Source organism: Xiphias gladius, chromosome 6 (genome assembly GCF_016859285.1).
Source record: "Xiphias gladius isolate SHS-SW01 ecotype Sanya breed wild chromosome 6, ASM1685928v1, whole genome shotgun sequence".
NCBI lineage: Eukaryota > Metazoa > Chordata > Actinopteri > Istiophoriformes > Xiphiidae > Xiphias > Xiphias gladius.
The window spans coordinates 22,742,989-22,762,566 of record NC_053405.1 but is presented as its reverse complement, the minus strand read 5'-3'; the positions used below and the strand labels follow the sequence as shown (position 1 = coordinate 22,762,566).

Sequence of the window (19,578 nt, the reverse complement as noted above, 5' to 3'; positions counted from 1 at the left end):
CAAATAAAAGAGCCAAAGTCTTTGTATTTTTTAAAATTCAGTATTTTATACCAAATAAATATTCACTAGTATTCATGCATTATTTTCTTTCATTGCATTTTGAGATGGAACATGTGATGTGTGTATAAAATGACCACCGGGCATTCAAAAACATTGGTCGGGTAGTTTCACCTCATTTACAAATGATGTACCCCAAGTGGTATCTAACCATTGTAGATGGTTGGTTTTAGTTGGTGATGAGACTACTGCCTTCTCCCCATTACATTGAAAACAAATGGTATTTCATTTGTGGCACTCAAAGCATTAACAAATTACACAAAGAATTTAAACACCACCATTTTCTTCCAAAACAATATCCCAGTTACTTTTACAGTCCAGACCTCCCTGCTTTCACTGAGAACACTTATATTTTCTAACAAAGTACAAAAACTATCTAAAGTACTTTTCAATTAAAAATATTGACAGTGAGGTCTGTGGATAATTCAGAATATCCAAAACATTGATTCTTCTGTTTTGGCTGGCTTGAGTGCCATCTGTTCAATGCCCTTGTTTTGGGGTTGAACAAAACAACAGAGATCTCAAAATTAGCAAGATATCACCAGGAGTAAGCAGGAAAAAACTGCTTCTTCTGTGATTTGGATGAAGTAACACTGAGAATAAGCAAGTTTGAGAGAGGATTGGAAAACAATTTTAAAATCCATCATCAGACTCGTCATCCCAGCTGCACTTTTCTTGGGCGGGCTTGCTGAAGTCCACCTCGAGGTCATAAACAAAGTTGGGATCATCTTTGCGCCTGCAGTTCTTCTCAAACAGTTCGTCCATTTGGCCCTTCTTGCGGGCCAGCTCCTCATCGTCCAGTTTGTTCAGGTCTTCATTTGGGTCCAGGTGGAATGAGGCCAGGCTGTGCTCCAGGCTGAAGCCCTGCATGTGATCTCGCAGGATGATGTGAAGCTTCTCCAGCTGGCTTTGAGACACACCTTGCAGGTAGTCCCTGTGTCGAGGGTGGTTCTTCAGCAATTCAGCAGCCATGCTATAGTCTGGAGGTTAAGGAGAGAGGGCATGAAGAAATCAATCTACTCTTTGGAAGAAAAGGTTTATGGGATGACATAACTCTGTTAGGGGGCCCCTACTGACCCCGTTCCTCTCACGTTGTGAGCATTATGTATGTATTCTGTTGCCACACCGCTTCATATACAAGTTCATTGTATTCTCTCCAGGGTGATAAAAACCGAGGCCTTTATGCTGAAAGTCTTTCTGCCCAGTTAGTTTGTTATAATTTGATCAAGCACAACTTTTTTAGGTATATGTATCACATAAGCGTAATATCAATGCAAATAGTAAAAAATTTTGGTGCAAGGCCCCTGACAAGAAAGGGCCTCCTTATGGCTGTTATCCTTTCAATTTACAAGTGGTCTTAGTGGTGCATATTCCCACTAAACTGCAGTCAATCAAAGGGCCACGGAGTAACTGCTAATTAGTACACCTGGAGCCTTGAGGGCCACTGGGGGTCTTGAGCCCAATGGAAATCCAGGCCGAGAGCCCCTGGCACTGTTTCATCAAGAAGGCTCAAACTGAACACAATATTTTGGTGAAATAGCGAGATAATAAACAACCAACTGTAATAGGAAAAAGGGGTCGGGGGTGGTTGCGCCAAATGTGTACCCATGCCCGCCCATGTCTACCTCCTGATGTCTTCTGACGTATTACACGGGACTGTGAGATTGTTGTGGTTGAGGCTGAAGTAATTATCTTGCCTTACCAGAATACTTTGAGAAGTTCCTTACAGGTATTATTCTTTTTCGCACTTTTTTGGTTTCCGTGTGTTGATAAATTAAAACTATGGAAGGTGGGGAGAACCGCACTCCACATCGCTTTGCCTCGAAACGCATCTTCTGATTATGCCTCCGGCAAACCTAGTTTCAACTCTGGCAGGGGTTCAGCGGTAAAAGACTAATGCATTTTAGCCATAATAATTAATAGTTAATTGGGACGTTTGATGTATAAATCTCAGAAAGAAAGTCTCTGAGATTAGCTGCTTCAGAGATGATTAAACGTTGCCTAGGTGCCTGACGTTCGTTGGTATCAAATCTTTCAGACTTCGCTGAAGCCTGCCTACATTTAGAGTAAATATTTAAATGCTCTATTGTTTAACTTACATTGGCGGTTATTATCAATCGCAAATTGTCTGAACATCACATTTCATGCTTAATCATAGCCTTAGTGCATTTCCACAATGATCATGTAGTTGTATTTCTAGTCAGGCACGGCTGCAGCTTCCCTAGAACTACAAAGGGTCTTTCTTGATCCTTTTCCGTAAACAATTCCAAAGAGAGCCGATTGTAGTTGGTATTGTATTTGTAGCCAGATAAATACCATAAATATTCTGTAAAGAGATAATTAAAGTACACCATTACCATTTTGATGTATTTTATATTGCTCTCTGTGTTGACCTGTTTAGCAACATGTCATTGTTTGATCGAAAAGGGTAAGGTATATTGTTACACCTTCTAGCTAAACCCGATAATCACTGATAAGTTTTCTATGTTACCAAAACTTTGAAATCAGTTGAGGTAAAGTTTCTGGCAGGTTAGCGTTAACAGGGTGATGAGGGGAAGTCAGTCTCTTCTCTTACTATGCAAAAAGATAGTACAGAATGACATTAAGTTTAAAATTGAGTATATAACAGTCTCTTGGATGAAAATTAATTGGCTTTGCTGTTAAACCAAAACTCATTTGTTTCTTCTTTGGTCTTCCAGTAATGACTATACAGTTGGAAATTCAACATTAATTTCCCTATCCAAAAACATCTTTATATTATATTTTTGATTTGACCTTTTCCATCTGGCTGCTCCCCATGAACCTACTTTTCACGCAGCCTTATGTTATTCAGTGCTTTGTCGAAGCTAACAAAACAGTGGAGCTAATTAAGTCAGTCATAAATGTATTATTACAGTTTTAATAAAAATCCATCTCGGTCTTGATCAATGCAACCTGCACATCTTTACAGATGAGAAGAATGAGAACCATTGTGGTCTGCTGAAGCAGTGGCTTGAATCCACATCAGTGTCAGTGGAGATCGGTAAAAAGGGTTTCCACAGGTACTGGCTGAGTAGTTTCACTACTGGTAGAATAATCATCAAGGCTTATTGTGAGTGAAATGAGTGAGAGAATATTGTCATGTTTCAGGGAGGTGATAACCACTGTTGAGCTCAGCCCTGGTGTGCCCACTGGTGTCAGAGTTTTGCTGGTTTATAGATGGCCCAGTGGTGTCTACATCGATCCATACCAACTTGCATCCCTGAGAGATCAAAGTGATTGGCAGGTGACACCGATATGTACAAAATCTTAATATAGCAAAGTGTATTTGTTGAAATAAATATGGCTAACCGCAGTTACTATGTATGTATGTACTTAACTGATTATTTATATATTTATCTTTGTAAGATATTACTAGATTCAGCCATTGATCTAGAGGCGCCTGCTCACAAGACTTCAGGGTTTGTCACCTTTGTGTATCCCACCCCTGATGAGCCAACTCCCAGACTACTAAAAGTAGCAATTCCAATACATGGCCGCTACCACGAGCCCTCTTCTGTTGGGAAAAAATATACTTCTGTCGACATACAACCACCTGAGCTGCTTCTGCGGACTGAAAAATGTAAGTGGGTCATCTTTATACGGTGGTAATGTATGTCTCTCTTCTCAGAAACAAGTAACCAAAAATGTTTGTCATATAGCTCCTTAGTGTCCTGCTGGGAAACCAGCCTTTTGGCTCCTTCACAATGTGCTGTGATGTAAAACTATGGGGTCCGATTCTGATAACTTGACAGCGAAGTTTGAATACCTGATGATTCTTCTGATCAAGATTGACTTTAACAGATAAATGAATGGAAATGCTCTTTTTACATATGTTTTCATTATTAGTTGAGTGACTATGTGAATATATTCTTAACTTGACTAGTAATAGCTTTTGGATTGGTTGTCGGAAACATAGCAAAGAAAAATGTAGTTGATGGAGAAAGAAAACGACTAATTGCATGCCTTTAATCTGAAATTCTTTCTTCCCTCTAGGTATGCAGCTTGACAATTTAGAGCCTCACACTGTCATGGATGCCCCCTGCACTGTCCACAATTCAAGCATGTGTGCGTGGGTTAAAATCCAGCATCAGCAGGTGGTTCTCTATGAATCTTCTCAAAATCCTGACTGGAAAAAAATTTGTATTTTTTATCATACTAATTAGCTGTTGGTGCTTTATCCTTTTTTTTCACTCAAACATATCTTGTATCCTTTAGGAGTATGGCCCTGTGAGTTTACAGTTCCCAGTAGGTGACGGGTCTTTGGTGATACCTGTATGCGGTGGAACTCTTCTCGTCACGATGATCTGCTGTGTGGCGCTGTCCAAATACATGTGGAAACATCAGATTATTAAGTGATGGACAGATTACCTTGTGCTAAACAATTCACGATCTTATAATTGTACAGATTTGTCTGCTACCAGGATCATTCTGTTATCATTATGGTCAAAGTTTTTTAACCTACAACATCGAAAGGCCACAAAAAAAGATAACACCACACAGCCATTAATAGACCCAGATAGAAAAGGTCAGGTGTATATGAATAATTTAAAATGAGAAATGCATTGAACATCTTACCTTCTGAGGTGACACAGAGAACAGGTTTCGTAACTGGAGAGATTCCAGGTTTTACTCTGCAAAGTAATCCAGACAACCTAGTTAACCCGCTTGTTGAAAAAGGCTTCAGTTACTGTAAATAAACATGTTTGTTGTGGTTAGTCCTCTACTTTTTGTGTGAGATTTCGTCTTATTACAATCTTGGCTCAGAGAGAGGAACATAGCCCAGGACTCTGTGGTGATTTTATTATTTGTGAAGTATAGACAATTTCCCATCTTACTGTATGTTGTCAATAAAGTTTTGTTCTGTTGTGTTCTACCTCTGTTTTGTCAAAAAATATGTCAGATTGTAAGATATAATTGCAGTTTCATAAAACTGTAGTGCATATTAGGGCTGGTTATACAATACTTTGTGTATATATATATATACATATATATATACATATACACACATATATATATATACATATACATATATATATATACACATATATATATACATACACACATATATATATACATACACACACACACACACACATATATATATATATACACATACACATATACACATATATATATACATATATACATATATATATACATACACACACACATATATATATATATATATATATATACATACACATATATATATACATATATATATACATATATATACATACACACACACATGTATATATGTATATATGTAGTGCACATATATACATATATATATTTGATACCCAGACCTAAAACTATAACTACTTTTATAAAATCCTTTTTATAAACCCTCTAAATATATAGCCTTATATTTAGACCTTTTCAAATATCCGCACAATATATGTGCAAGACAAACCATGTTAAACTGATATCACAGTGATCTGGATGATATGACATCAAACTCTCTGAGCTGGCAGTCTCTATATCAGAGATCACACTGAGAAATCTGCCAGGAAACCGTTATAATTTATGCAATAAAAGTGTGTATCATGATTCAAAATCTTCAAAGTACCAAACTGTGTTGATAGACCATCATTGAATTAAAATATTGCCCAGTTCAGTTTGCAGGAATTGCTCAAAGCTCCTTCAGCAGGGCCTGGAATCTTATATTTGTATCCTCCAGCTAAAAGTGTATATTAATCAGCCTCCCCTTCACAGACTATAAATGTTGAACTACATTACCTAAAATGCTTTTCGACTCAATTCAACTTCCAACTTCCAGCTTCATAAGTCCCTACATGTTTCTCGCATGTAGTATTTCCAGTTGTGTTATTAAAGCTCAAAGCAGTGTCAGTGCAGTTTTACACACGGGCTGTAATTTTCGGATTCAGATACCAGACAAACTTCACACACCATTCATTTGCAACATTTACTGAATAGGCTAGGGCTAGGGCTGGGGCTGGGTCGGTAGTTCCGCTTCCCCGTCGCCATAGCGGAATTATCCAAGGGCCGAAAAGATAGAAGTAAAGTTGAATTGTAAATAGTCGTAGTCACATTTTTACTAAGTTATTTGTACGCGCTGTGTGCCATCAAGGCCCCATGTTACATAGGAAGTACTTTTGACGGATTTACAGACGTTTTCCAGACCGTCGCGGATCGTCCGGGAGTCAAGTTCTATTCAAGTTTAACGGGTGAGGAATCTCCGGTGAGCTCCGCTACTCCTGCGTTGCCTTCGTTAGCCTGCAAATAAAGCACATTTGTAATGGCTAGTTTGCCAGTTTGCAGCCTCTCTATTGTTGTCTAAGCCACATCTTGGCAATTTTAATTTCTTGTGGGGAAACCCATCCTTTGGTCGTCAGACCAATTAGTGTTAGCTGAACGCTTAACGGTCATCTATTAGGACTGCAAACGCTAGTATAGCCTATCATGCTAAAGTTAGCGTATAGGTAGCACACTTGTTGGCCAAGTAGTTAATACTAGCGTTAGCTTCCTAGCCGCCCCTGTTGTTACCCATTTGAAGGGCACTTTTTACCCGGCACTGAGGGTATAAATACCGTTATATGGAAAAAACAGTGGGCTAAAAGTCGGCCTGTGGATATATTTTATGTTAACAGGAAGCAATTAAGTGCCACCTTTTCATTTCTGTATCAAGTGCACCGGGAGAAGAGCAAGTTGCATTATTTTTCTATCTCATCTGGGCTCCCCTTACAGTCTTCTTCAGACACGACATACGACAAAAAAGAACCGACGTATCTTAAAATGCTGTGAACATTTCTCAGACTAATACTAGAGTCTCAGAGGGGGTGAAGTTGTTTCAAAATGAGCTGTGTACTGTTTTCGTTCCGCTAACACGGTCTCTCCTTTAACTTTAAACGGTGTAGTCTCTGCTCTCACCCTCCCTATTATTTCGGTGTTATTTAAATTTTCTGGTGGTACAAACATTTCCACTATGCTTCAGTTCAGTCACCTTCTTGTCCACCCTGCTGGCAGTGTATTTTTACACAGACTAGTCGTACTTTGTGCACTAATTCTCAATATTAATTTCTGCCTGCGAGAGATGGGAACATTTCAGACTGTGTGAAGAGATTAGCACGTCGTAGTTGTATGGTAGGAAGTAGTTCCTGTTTATTATCACCCTGCTGTATCTGTGACCTTATTACCTTATGTTAATGGTCTTATGAATGACTGATGTTCTTCCAGGTACAACCTGGTGGTTCCTGTCTCTTCTGCTGACATCTTCGGCACATCCTCCTGCGGTGCATGAGCACACCCGTGCCTTATGCTGATGTGAGCGCTGCCTCGCTCCCTCTCTGTTTTCCACCCTCTCCATCCTCGCCCGTTGTGTTCCCCTGCCCTGTTAGCCCTGTGAGGCTCGCAAAAGCCTTATAGCAATGTGTGATAACGGAGATCCTGAGGATAAACCCCCTGCGCCTCCAGTTAGAATGAGCAGCACCATCTTCAGCACCAGCTCTGGCAAAGACTCACTCTTGCCCAACCACAGCTCTAAACCACTGCCTTCTGTGCCTGAAGAGAGGAAACCTCGCAATAAGATCATCTCAATCTTTTCTGGGGCCGAAAAAGGTGACACGAAGAGATTGGCACCACAAAGAGAAAAATATCTAACTTTAAAGTTATTCTAGTGTTTGTTATCAGTCCAAGTCGTGTAATTTCAATAAGGGTTTGTTTACTTTCAGGTGGTAGAAAGAAAGACAAAGACAAAGAGCGACCAGAGATCTCACCACCTTCAGATTTTGAACACACCATACACGTTGGGTTTGATGCTGTCACAGGGGAATTCACTGTGAGTTTTCACTGTTTGGTCATCCTCACATTTGTATTTTTTCTTCCACTAACTCCTGCTTTTTGAAACTTAACTATTGACCAAAAGACACATTTACATCACATCTTAGTCTGCACCATTTGGCACATTTTGTTATATATTTGTCATTCACAGGGTATGCCAGAGCAGTGGGCTCGACTACTCCAGACCTCAAACATCACCAAGTCAGAGCAGAAGAAAAACCCACAGGCTGTGCTTGACGTTCTTAAGTTCTATGACTCTACAGGCAACGGTCGTCAGAAGTACCTCAGCTTCTCATCTTCTGGTGAGATGCTAAGTTAGATGGTGGATTTAACTTCTTTTTGGTTACCTACATTGTATTATGATGTAAAGTTGTTGCATTCAGTTTTTTTCTTCAGTGGAGGGAGTTGGTCTTGCAAAGTTGCTAGGTTGTGCCACTAAAAACTGTATATAAAAGGCTCCACCATTATTGTGGATACAAGTTAATTATTGCTTAAAATTATAATTTTCCCTTTAGTCGAGAGGAATGTGATCAACATTACCTTATGTAATACAGTGACTGAACAGGCAGTACAAATGGTAATACAGGCATGTGTTTGGCTTGAAATAAAACCATTTGAGAACCCCCCTAATTTAATCTGTGACTACATGTATTTATAAAACATTATTCTTTTAAACTCTTCGTCTTTTGTGTTTTTCATACACAGAAAAAGACACATTCACTCCAGGGCCTCAGTCTGTAAGTATTTCAAGACTTTTGGAAAGCACATACTGTTTTATTCGTACTGTGTTTTGTCTTACAAAGGGTACTAAATTTTTCTTTCATTTTGAATCAGCCTGTCAAAAAAGGCACTGAACCCTCATCTCCGAATATCAAAGACATTGATGATGATGACGACGATGAGACTCCTCCTCCTGTTGTGGCACCACGACCAGAACACACAAAGAGTGTAAGTGCATCATAATAATTATGTTTGGGATTTATTGTAAAATGGTCAGATTTCACTTTCTTAGGCATTCTTTGTGAGCTTTATATGTACGTATGTATGATTTTGTCTTTGGTTATTGTTTTGGTGTGTTGCACAGGTGTATACCCGCTCTGTTATTGACCCCATCCCTGCTCCGAGCACGTGTCCAGACGGAGATGCTGCCTCCAAGGCTGCAGACAGACAGAAAAAGAAGGGAAAGATGTCTGATGAGGAGATCATGGACAAACTGAGTAAATCTCATTAATCTTACAAATCTGTTGACACAAAAATACAGCAGTTTAAATGCCTTCTGTCACAAACCTTTGTCATTTCCTTATATTCCCTATGTGATTGCTTGTGGCTTACAGGAACCATAGTCAGCATTGGAGATCCCAAGAAGAAGTACACCAGATATGAAAAAATTGGTCAGGGGTGAGTGCAGATCCGCCATTTGTCTATAGAACATGTGATAGGATTTAAGTTGTATACTAAATAATGTGTACTAAATAAAATTGCCATTATAATAATGTTAAAGCCTATATTGTCTCAACAAAACCTAATAGCTCCCCGAGTCCAACCACAGTGTACTTACATTTGCATGACTTTGACTTTGACAAGTGGATGCAATTCAGTACTTGCACTGAATGTGTTAACTTGTTGATTATGATATGTAATTATTCTAGTCTTTTAAAGCAGAACATTAAATTACAATGACATGAAAACGTATAGGAAACCTTTGGAATGATCTGGTTTTCTGCTTAGTCATAAAATGTCATCGGATCTTCATCTCACAACTATGGTAAAACACAACAAATATAATCTTTCATGTCTCTCTTGAACACACCAGCCCACCACATTAAACATTCACAGTGCTGGTGGAAAAACTAAGTGAACCCTTGGATTTAATAACTGGTCGAACCTCCTTTGGCAGCAGTAACCTCAGACAAACACTTCCTGTAGCTGTGTATCAGACCTCAATTTATAGAGCCGCTTCACCATATTCTTAGCATGTCTGGTGTGAACAGCTCTCTTCAGGTCATTCCACAGCGTCTCTATTGGGTTAGCGTCTGGGCTCTGAATCCAAAAGGCAGATTTTTTTTGTCTGAAGTCATTCTGTAGTAGATTCACTTCCATGGTCAGGGTCGTTTTCCTGCTGCATCACTCAGCTTCTGCTGAGCTTCAGCTGGCAGAAGGCCGTCCTGACGTTATCATGTAAGATATGTCGACTTGGGAATTCATTTTCCCCTCGATGATTGCGAGCTGTCCAGGTTCAGAGGCAGCAAAGCAGACTCCTTTGCAGTCATTTTAGCTGGACGTCCACTTCTAGAGAGAGGAGCCACAGAACTAAATTATCTCCATTTATAGACAATTTCTCTAACTGGGGATGGAAGAATATCTAAACTCATTGAGATTACTCTGTAACCCTTTCCAGCTTCATGCAATTCGACAATTCTTGATTGTAAGTCGTCTGAGACCTCTTGTTTGTCAGGCATACTTCAAATCAGTAGATGCTTCTTGTGAACACCAAATTCAAAATGTTTGAGTGTGTTTTATGAATCAGAGGAGCTCTAACCCACACCTCCAATCTTCTCTCATTGATTGGACTCCAGGTTTGCAAACTTCTGACTCCAGTCAGATTTGTTGATGTCGTTAGGGGTTCACATACTTTTTCCAACCTACCCTGTGAATGTTTGATGTATTCAATATGGACAAGAACAATACATCAGTGAGATGCTGACTATGATGGGCTTCCTTCACAAGACGTTGTTCTAGTGTTTCTCAGCCAGTTATACACTATACAACAAAACTAAGTACACCCTGTGCAATATTACCAAAATGTTAAATGGCTCAAAATTGCATCATTTTAAAATAATTGTATTGTTTTTAAGTTGAAGTATATGCTATTTGATCTTATCTATTATTAAAAAAAATACAGGTTAGGTAGAAATACACACATACATTGAAAATATAGGCCCTAAAGTACAACGTCAGTACAACAAAATTTAGTTTACGTATGATCACTGCAGCAAAAATGATTATAACTATGATTTCCAGCTAAGACTAATTCTATGAACAAGGTTATAAAATAACCTGTGAACGCCACAGCTCCCTCAATTTTGCCCTGGGTTGTGACTAAAAGCAGCATGGCTCAACTTTGTAAGGAACTGCCTGATTAAATAAGAAGCCAGATTGTGAGACTTCATATAAAGATGAGAGACGGTAAAGGAGCATCAGTAGGCTACTGAACATTAGCAGAAACATAGGTGCAGCAGCTGTTAGGACGTACAGGAAGAGCCATAGTACCAATATCAAAAGGCGCAGTGGTGGTCCTCAAACGCATAATTTGCTATTCACGCAGCCTTTCATTGAAAAAACTAACAGGTAAGTGCTGTTGCAGTTGGTTCTTAAATATGGACCTTTAGTTGTAGTTTAATTAGTCATACATTTCAGTTTTTCGGATCAGTTGGCTTCAGTCTTCTTGGGCTTTGGTTGAAAAGAACTAAAATAGTATTAAATGGAGAGGATTTGTATTTCTTTAACATTTTAGTGATCTTGACCAGGGATGCACTCGGTTTTAGTCATAGAAAAAAAGCACCATATCGCACCTCCACTGGGTGAATCGTGCCTGTAACATAAGTGTGTTGAGTGCAAAGACCATATATGACACCATATATATGTCTGTTTATAATAGATTTGCACAGTAGTTTGAGTGGACAGTTTGTTTAAATGTGCATTGAAGTAAACTGGTCGTCTTATTCTTCTGACAGGGCATCAGGAACAGTATTCACAGCCATTGATGTTGCCACAGGACAGGAGGTAAGGAGTGATGGTTGAGCAGAGTTGGAGATTATAACACTAACCAGGGACACAGTAAAGTCAATTAATGGAGCTGATTGTGATACGCAAGTCACACAGGGAATACTAACATGCAGAATTTATCTTACTGACATACTTTCTACACAAATATTTGTATCTTAAGATCAGTTTGATGTTACAGCAACTAATTGGGACAAAATAACTGGTGCAAGCTATATAATAAACTCACTAACAATCAGCACATGATAGTTTATAGTTTATAATAAACTCAATTTATTTAGCAACTTTTATACAGGAAATACACAAGAAGTGGTAATTCTGGTAATTCTAAATATGTGGTCTCTTATACTGCCTTTTTACAGGTCGCCATTAAACAGATCAACCTACAAAAGCAGCCGAAGAAGGAGCTGATCATCAATGAGATTCTAGTGATGAAGGAGTTGAAGAACCCCAACATTGTCAACTTTCTAGACAGGTAAGAGTGAAAGTAAACCTGCAGTCTAACAGTTTTTTAAAAATGTAGGAGTAGAATATCTAATGATACTTAGAATACAATTAAAAAGTAATCACAGAAGCATGGTTGGATTTGATGTGGAATGTAATATTCTGTTACCTTGAATGTTTCACTCTGTATGTTTGCATATTTATGTCAGTTTCCTGATGGGGGAGGAGCTGTTTGTGGTGATGGAGTATCTGGCTGGTGGCTCGCTGACAGATGTGGTTACAGAGACCTGTATGGATGAGGCTCAGATAGCTGCTGTCTGCCGAGAGGTAAACTCTACACTTAACAGCACGGGTTATATGAAACAATAAAAAAACCTTACCTTAAGTCCCACAAAAACCGTACACTCAACAACTTTTCCCTGTCTCCTCCCATTTGTCTCCATATCGACAGTGCTTACAAGCATTGGATTTCCTACATGCAAACCAAGTCATCCACAGAGACATCAAAAGTGACAATGTGTTACTCGGGATGGATGGCTCCGTCAAGCTCAGTAAGTCCTCTACGGCTGTTATCAGCAGCCTGATAAACTTAACATTGCTGTGTCCTTTGACCGCTTCTGTGTATTTACTCTGGTCCATCTCTTCGACAGCCGATTTTGGCTTCTGTGCCCAGATCACTCCAGAGCAGAGCAAACGCAGCACCATGGTAGGCACGCCTTACTGGATGGCTCCCGAAGTTGTGACCAGGAAGGCTTATGGGCCTAAAGTAGACATTTGGTCGCTGGGTATTATGGCCATTGAGATGGTTGAAGGAGAGCCTCCCTACCTGAATGAGAACCCACTACGAGTGAGTAGAGAGTATTTTCAATCCTCTTGGTGTATTAAGATTTGGCAACCAGGATGTGTTGTTTATTTTAGTCTTGGTTACATGACATGTTGTTCATTTCCAACACTTAAATTGACACAGTGTAATATCCATAATCGCAAGGGGTGTAACAATCTTACTTTAATATCAAGAAGCAAAAATAATTAGTGACTAACGGGATCAATGAGTTTTTTGTGTTGCTGAACAACTGCAGGCCTTACAATCTCATGAGTCAACATAAAAGCAGGACAGACTCACGGGTATCATGTTTGTCCTTCTCTCCTCACGCAGTAACAACAAGATTCAAGGAATGAGTCGGGCACTAAAGACTTAACTGGTTGTTGTTATCCGAAGTTGCCAAGACACAAATATTTCTGTCAAGCTTCTTTTCAGCTACTTCTTTTGCTTCTTTTGTGTACAAATACCATTGAGGTCTGTCTGTAAATCGCTTGAATCATGCAACTTTTTACTGCTATAATGAAACATACATGCCCTCATGGAAAATCAAATCAAGTCTTAAATAGCACTGAATTCAGTTTCCTCAGAAAATGGCCTTAGAAGGTATTAAAAGGTCTTAAATTTAATTTACAAAAAGTTTTAAATATTTTCTTTTTCCCGCTTTGGGCAATAATAGTAAATGTATATGATTGCGGGTTGTTGGAAGACATTACACACCTGTAAACTAAAAGTAAGACAGGGATTTGTGCATGGAGTGGGCTGTTGAATCCTTTTTTGTAGAGTTCCAGTCAGCACCATCAGACCTGTAGCCAACACTGTTACTGTTACTGTTACTGTTAACTACAGTAACTAAGAAACTCAAGGTATCAAACTGGGCAAGTAGTAGTTTAGTGTGGTGAACCCTGCAGGAACCCAGTATTGAAAACCCTGCTCTTGGTCTGTTGGTTACAGACCTTGCCTCTTCGATGTGAACACACTTATAATCTTTTTATTTCCTGGTAGTAGATTTCAAAGTTCTTTGTGTTCCTTTGTTTTTCTTTTCTCTTCCCCTTTGGCAGGCGTTGTACCTGATTGCCACGAACGGCACACCTGAGCTGCAGAATCCTGAGAAGCTGTCTCCAGTTTTCAGAGATTTCCTCAACCGTTGCCTCGAAATGGATGTAGAGAAAAGAGGCGGAGGCAAAGAGCTGCTGCAGGTTAATTACTTCTCCTGTTATGGCATTTCTTTTTCATTGAACGTAATCAAAGTAACGCTTTAACCTATTCAATGATTGTCTTTTCTCTCTGCTCCTCTTCTCCTTGTTGATTTTAATCTTGTTGTGCAGCATCCTTTCCTGAAGCTGGCGAAGCCCCTCTCCAGCCTTACACCTCTCATCCTGGCAGCCAAGGAAGCCATGAAGGGCAATCGTTAGCTGATGAAACTAGCGACTCTGCCTTCCCATGCTGTGCACAGACATGTGCCAACCAGTTAGATTTCGTGCCAGACAATAGGCTGAGAGTGACCTGCCACTCTTGATGCACCAGCCTTACAAGCCCTGACAAACCTCACTGTGAAGAAGACCAAAAATATAGAGCACAACCCCACCGCTGTCCATATGAACTCTATTCTCACTCAGATGTCAGAAGACAAGTCAAACTAAAGTGCTTCATTTCAGCGTCAGTCGTAGTTGTTTTGTACAACAAATCTCCTGGTGACAAGTTAGGGCTAGGCTTGTATTTAACTTGGAATGAAGAAGATGCCTAGTTCTGTTTAGTTTTTTTTAATCAACTGCCTTAAACAAATGCAAAATGTTGCCTAATGTATTGTTGATTGTGTCAATGTCTCTCTTCCCATGATTTTTACTACCTTTGTAATTTACCTTTTCAGCTTGTCAGTGTCTTAGTTATTTTGATACTTGAATTTCATATTTGTTCCCCTTCTTGTTATGTAAAGGGTCTCATTCAATGAATACTCTTGCTATTTCCACGTCGACTCATGTTCTATGGACAATTTCTCTCATCGGTTTTATAGGAAACATTTCAGTGCATTCGTCATCATGAACGTGTGCTGTGATAGTGTCTTTTTTCAAATGCCACACCTGACAGACCTACTGTACCAGTTTTTCCCCTGTATCATTAGACTCCTGATACCAGAGGTGCACCTTACAGGCAAATTAAAATGTTAGAATGACAGGGTTTATACTATCTTCTATTGTTGTTATTAAAAATGAGTATTGTATGTTGAACTCTGTCCTTTGTGTTCTTCTGGACTAAACAAATGCGCTTTTCCCATGTGTATATTGTGTACTTAGCGATGAGTTTGACAAAAAAAAAACAAAAAAGTGGCCATATCATACTGGTTAGCTGTCGAAGGCTGGTAAAGACAATTTGTTGACTGTTTCTTTTTCTCTTCTGGATGACTAACAACCTTGTCTGCGCACTTGAAATAAATGCAACTGTTCTTGCTTTTGTGTTTGGGTGTGAAAGTGATTGGTGTGCAATCATATCATCTTTTTTTTTTTTTTCTAAAGTCACACAGAGGGAAACCAATATGACTAGACAAGACTAGCCCGAGGAGTAACAACCTGCTCTGTCTATACTGTATGTTTCGAGTGGAACTAATTGCAACTTTCACTTTCACTTCAGTGTTAGTTTTATTTTAGGATAACTGGATTCTCTACAGGTTTTGTGGATACAAATATACTGTGTGTATAACAGATCTCTATCAACAATCATTTTGATTTTTTTCTTTTCTTTTTTTTAGTTGGTGAGTTTGTTGAGCGCTTTTATTACGGAGGAGTGGCCCGGAAGTATGACAGTTGTTCCTGGCTGAGCTCAGGCCGCTGTAGCTCTAAGTAGACTCGCTAAGAGGACGAAACTGAGAGTCTGTTTCTTTCTGACCTTTATTTATAATGGCGCTACACCTGAAAGACAAAGAAGCTTACCAAAGACTGAACTATCTATACCAGGTAGGGAATGAACACTAAGTTTAAAGCTAATATCCTTTCACATGGCTAACATGCTAGCCAGTAGCCACCGCGCTCAGCAGGATTTAATGATTTTACTTCCCCGGTTTTATTCCTCTATAGGCTGCACATTGTGTTTTATCCCAAAACCCAGAAAATGTGGAGCTGGCTCGTTTCTACTGCTTCACACAGAGGACCATTGCAAGACGTTTAGTTCTCAGACAGTAAGTTAAATCCAACCCAATATTATCCAGAGGTGATTGTTGGTCTATTATTTAGTTTTATTTTGAAGGCAGAGCTGTGGGTGGTGTCACGTCACGTACTTGACAGTGCATTTAAGTAAACATGTTTTGTTTGTTGTTTGTTGTTTTTCATTTCTGCACCCGGTTTAATAGGCACGAAAAATGTGCCCATTAATGGAAATCGTGTTATTTTGTTAGTTTTTTACGTTTCACAGTTGGCATTTATATATATATCTATATATATATATTGTTTTTTACATATTATATATTAAATCAACAAATTTGTTGATGTAACTTTGGTCACTTGATACACTGGTTTTAATGGATAAGGCAGGTGACATATAATATTGTGTATTTTTCTTGTTAACAAGTCCCATGAAAAGACCCAAATCAATCATGAATTGATCCTAGAAACAGTAGATTAATTAAGTCACATCTCTCCAGGCATATATAGGTTTTCAATATCAATTAATGGTTAATTTTATTGCAGAGACCCAACAGTGAAGAGAACATTATGCAAGGAGTGTTGCTCATTGCTCATCCCTGGTGTAACTGCTACAACAAGACAACAAAGTAAGTTTGTCATTTACAGGCACATCATAATTACTGCTCTTGACATTTCCCATGTTACCTTACATTGCATACTGAATGTACTTAGATATTCTGGAGGTTTATTAAGCTACTTTATTCATGTCTTTCAGAGATAAACATTATCTCAGTTTGAATCACTAACCTTCTTTTTGTTGACTTTGTCTTCTAAGGAAAAAACAGCAAGACCCGCTTCACTGTGGTGAGGTGTCTCAGTTGTGGGCAGAGGAAGACATTGCTGAATAATCCAGATTACTGTTTATGGGTAGATCGCCCCGAGGCTCAGCTGGAGCAGCAAAAGCAACCAGGTGACAATGTGGTGTGAAATATTTGTACCCTTTCTAATCTAAAATTAACATTTACATATGCTTGGAGATTAATATAGTGATAAGAGTGTTTAAACTGGCTACAAAAAAATTTTTAATTAGAAAAAAGCAGCAAATTCCCATTTTTGAACTCCCATTGAGGCAGTAAAGACTTAAAAAGGGCGTACACTTGGTACTGAACATTATCAATTATTCCTTGTTGTACACAGATCCAGGCCGTCCTGCTAAGAATCAGCCAAAAGACACAGAACCAGATGGGTCACAGTCTTCTAAACCCAGAGCTGCCCAGAGTGCTGCCAGCACATAGCAGCAGTTCCGGACTGTGAAATATTGATGGATGATATTACATTTTTTCTTTTTTCTTTTTCTTTTTGATATAAAATATCTGCTGTTGTGTTGTCTTACATATATGCAGAATCAGAGGAAGAAGTTGGATATTATCTAGATGCCAGCTAATCACTTCTGTTTTTCATTCATTTCATTTTGTTGATTCATTCAATTTTTGGCCTCTGTGCGATGATTATCAATAATCAGGTGAAGCTTGTGCTGCCGCCTGTTACGGTGTCATTCTCAATGATACCACCAGATGGCGTCTCAAACTTCATTGATACTCAGCAGAAAAGCGGACAAGAATGGAAAAAGTACATTCATTTTAGTTGTTATTATTATTTGTCCCAAATATTTTACATTGTCTCCACAGGCTTGTTAAGTTGAAGTAAACATCTTTTGACCATTTGTTGTCAAGTACTTTGTCAAAGGGGCTGATAGAAGTTGCTTTCACATTTTCTTCTTTTCTCCTTTGTCGCCTTTTGGCACTCTGAAACGTGTCTTCTGGAAATATAGTAGGTTCTTGGCAAAAATCCTCGGAATATGGCCCATGTACAGGAGAAGAGCCAGAGTCATGCCTAGAAAACGGAAAGTCACTGTTAAGGGTTCCCTTTCAAAGAGCTGACAGCAAAGGCATGTATATTTAATTTTCTGGTAATTTACCCGTGAGAGGGCCCAGCCAGTAGACCACCGCATACTCCGTGAAGGCAAATCCAGGACAGTGGAAGGTGAGGCCGTAGGCCAAGGATGGATTCATGTAAGCCGAGGTGAAGCCTCTGGCTGGAAAATGGAAGGGGAAAAGAAAGTTTATGTGAGTTGCTCTTTGTGGTACTGGTCAAAGAAACCTTTTATGAAAAAGGACGCAGACACAAAAGTAGAGTGAGAAGAGTGTGTCTGTCACACTGATCTCCCAGTCAATTCCCATATTTACATGATTTTTTTATTTATTTTCAAATGATTTAAAAATGTTTGTTTGATTTATTTATTTATTTTAATATTTTTATTTTGCCCTTTCTGAATTTTTTTCCCCCATTTCTCCCCTTCTCATTTTCTCACATTTACAAATACAACGTTTTGTTTTAAGAGGCAATTCTGAAGCTTTTTTTATGCAGTAACGATAAAGGTGGGCCCAGGTTCAGCTCAAACTTACCTGCATGGGACAGGAATGTGAGGAGGACAGTGATCAGAGGAACCCGGATCAGAGCGGAGCTTCGTCGCAGGTTTAGATGGACCAGGTGAAAGATGAATGCGCAGACAAACTCTGTGAAAAAACCCTGCAGCAAAGAGACCAGCAGAGACGTGCTGCACTCTCTAGCCATCAGATTTTTGATCATGTGCATGTCTGTCAGCTCCAGGCTCCAGTAGTAGATAGCAACAAGGAGGGCGAGATGGGCCCCGAGAAACTGGGCTGTAATGGCGAGCAGAGTGGACAGGCTGCTGGCCTCCAGCTGCAGGAACCTCAGCACATCGAGGGAGGGATTCCCTGACGCGCCACCGCAGATCACACCGTGGGTCAGCAGCACCACAAACAGCATTGTCAGAGTCACATCAGGACCCAAGCCCCCAGCCCACTGACCCACCTCTACAATGGTCTGCACCTCCAGCCAACATGCAACCAGCGTGAAAGAGGAGGCAAACTCCAAAATGAAGCTAAACTGTGGCCATTTTTTAAGAAGTGTTCGAACCGAGGCTGCAAAAACCACAACAGCCAGGAAGTATCCGAGAGATGCGTTCAGTCCAGACATGGCTCAGGTCAGATGTCCCCTCTTGTTTCTTATCCAAAAGGAAAAAATGTGGGTTTGATTCAACAAATGTGCTTTCTGTTTGACAACGTGGCACATGCAGAGACACATTTCTTATCAGAGACACGTCAGGTTGTGATCTCACAACCACCTGCCAAAATACACATGGGTCTTTGCAAGGCCAGGTCAGGAAGCTGGCCTTTTCTCAATGATCATTTCAAATGAGATCAAAGCTTCTAATGAAATGCTTCCTCTCACTCTCTAGAGGACAATGTACACCGTAGGTCTTTTTTTCCCCCCCTACACCTAAATGGCAGAAGAAAAATAATCATGCAAATGGACACATACCCCCACTTGCTTCAAAAAATGTGGGGGGTGATAATCCAGCTAGTGATTAAAAACGTACTGCAGATTGCACTGCAACAGCGCATGCAGGTGAACCAGAGCGCAAATCTGCCAGGAAGAAAGGGGTGGACTGCC

The 19,578-nt window shown here is 39.6% G+C and overlaps 5 protein-coding genes across 9 annotated transcripts; 3 read left to right on the top strand and 2 right to left on the bottom strand.

Annotated features, from left to right (window-relative positions):
- Window positions 1-69: 69 nt before the first annotated feature.
- Window positions 70-2,259, bottom strand: cep19 (centrosomal protein 19). Of its 3 annotated transcripts, none has more exons than XM_040129698.1 (2): window positions 2,157-2,259; window positions 70-1,037 (listed from the first exon to the last, which is right to left on the bottom strand). In XM_040129698.1, the coding sequence occupies exons 1-2, from the start codon at window positions 2,191-2,193 to the stop codon at window positions 691-693; spliced, it is 384 nt and encodes a 127-aa protein (XP_039985632.1). In that variant the 5' UTR covers window positions 2,194-2,259; the 3' UTR covers window positions 70-690. The 3 variants fall into 3 exon arrangements, with proteins under 3 accessions (XP_039985632.1, XP_039985630.1, XP_039985631.1); XM_040129696.1 differs by lacking the exon at window positions 2,157-2,259 and adding an exon at window positions 1,760-2,070; XM_040129697.1 differs by lacking the exon at window positions 2,157-2,259 and adding an exon at window positions 1,785-2,070.
- Window positions 2,260-2,304: 45 nt separating this feature from the next.
- On the top strand, window positions 2,305-4,959 carry pigx (phosphatidylinositol glycan anchor biosynthesis, class X). The gene is made up of 6 exons (XM_040129694.1): window positions 2,305-2,485; window positions 3,008-3,098; window positions 3,187-3,322; window positions 3,445-3,658; window positions 4,072-4,172; window positions 4,294-4,959. The coding sequence occupies exons 1-6, from the start codon at window positions 2,422-2,424 to the stop codon at window positions 4,432-4,434; spliced, it is 747 nt and encodes a 248-aa protein (XP_039985628.1). The 5' UTR covers window positions 2,305-2,421; the 3' UTR covers window positions 4,435-4,959.
- Window positions 4,960-5,823: 864 nt separating this feature from the next.
- pak2b (p21 protein (Cdc42/Rac)-activated kinase 2b) lies at window positions 5,824-15,374 on the top strand. 3 transcript variants are annotated; one of them, XM_040129207.1, is made up of 15 exons: window positions 5,824-6,266; window positions 7,276-7,656; window positions 7,770-7,876; window positions 8,030-8,180; window positions 8,584-8,615; window positions 8,713-8,826; window positions 8,963-9,095; window positions 9,213-9,276; window positions 11,613-11,661; window positions 12,024-12,136; window positions 12,315-12,432; window positions 12,557-12,656; window positions 12,756-12,952; window positions 13,987-14,124; window positions 14,254-15,374. In XM_040129207.1, the coding sequence occupies exons 2-15, from the start codon at window positions 7,467-7,469 to the stop codon at window positions 14,338-14,340; spliced, it is 1,593 nt and encodes a 530-aa protein (XP_039985141.1). In that variant the 5' UTR covers window positions 5,824-6,266; window positions 7,276-7,466; the 3' UTR covers window positions 14,341-15,374. The 3 variants fall into 3 exon arrangements, with proteins under 3 accessions (XP_039985141.1, XP_039985142.1, XP_039985143.1); XM_040129208.1 differs by having other exon boundaries at window positions 5,824-6,280; XM_040129209.1 differs by lacking the exon at window positions 5,824-6,266 and adding an exon at window positions 6,373-7,182.
- Window positions 15,375-15,694: 320 nt separating this feature from the next.
- On the top strand, window positions 15,695-17,762 carry rpp21 (ribonuclease P 21 subunit). Its single transcript, XM_040129788.1, has 5 exons — window positions 15,695-15,876; window positions 15,997-16,097; window positions 16,606-16,688; window positions 16,877-17,011; window positions 17,239-17,762. The coding sequence occupies exons 1-5, from the start codon at window positions 15,820-15,822 to the stop codon at window positions 17,334-17,336; spliced, it is 474 nt and encodes a 157-aa protein (XP_039985722.1). The 5' UTR covers window positions 15,695-15,819; the 3' UTR covers window positions 17,337-17,762.
- An 18-nt stretch (window positions 17,763-17,780) lies between these two features.
- aqp12 (aquaporin 12) lies at window positions 17,781-19,287 on the bottom strand. Its single transcript, XM_040129787.1, has 3 exons — window positions 18,507-19,287; window positions 18,020-18,136; window positions 17,781-17,934 (listed from the first exon to the last, which is right to left on the bottom strand). The coding sequence occupies exons 1-3, from the start codon at window positions 19,099-19,101 to the stop codon at window positions 17,807-17,809; spliced, it is 840 nt and encodes a 279-aa protein (XP_039985721.1). The 5' UTR covers window positions 19,102-19,287; the 3' UTR covers window positions 17,781-17,806.
- Window positions 19,288-19,578: the final 291 nt, after the last annotated feature.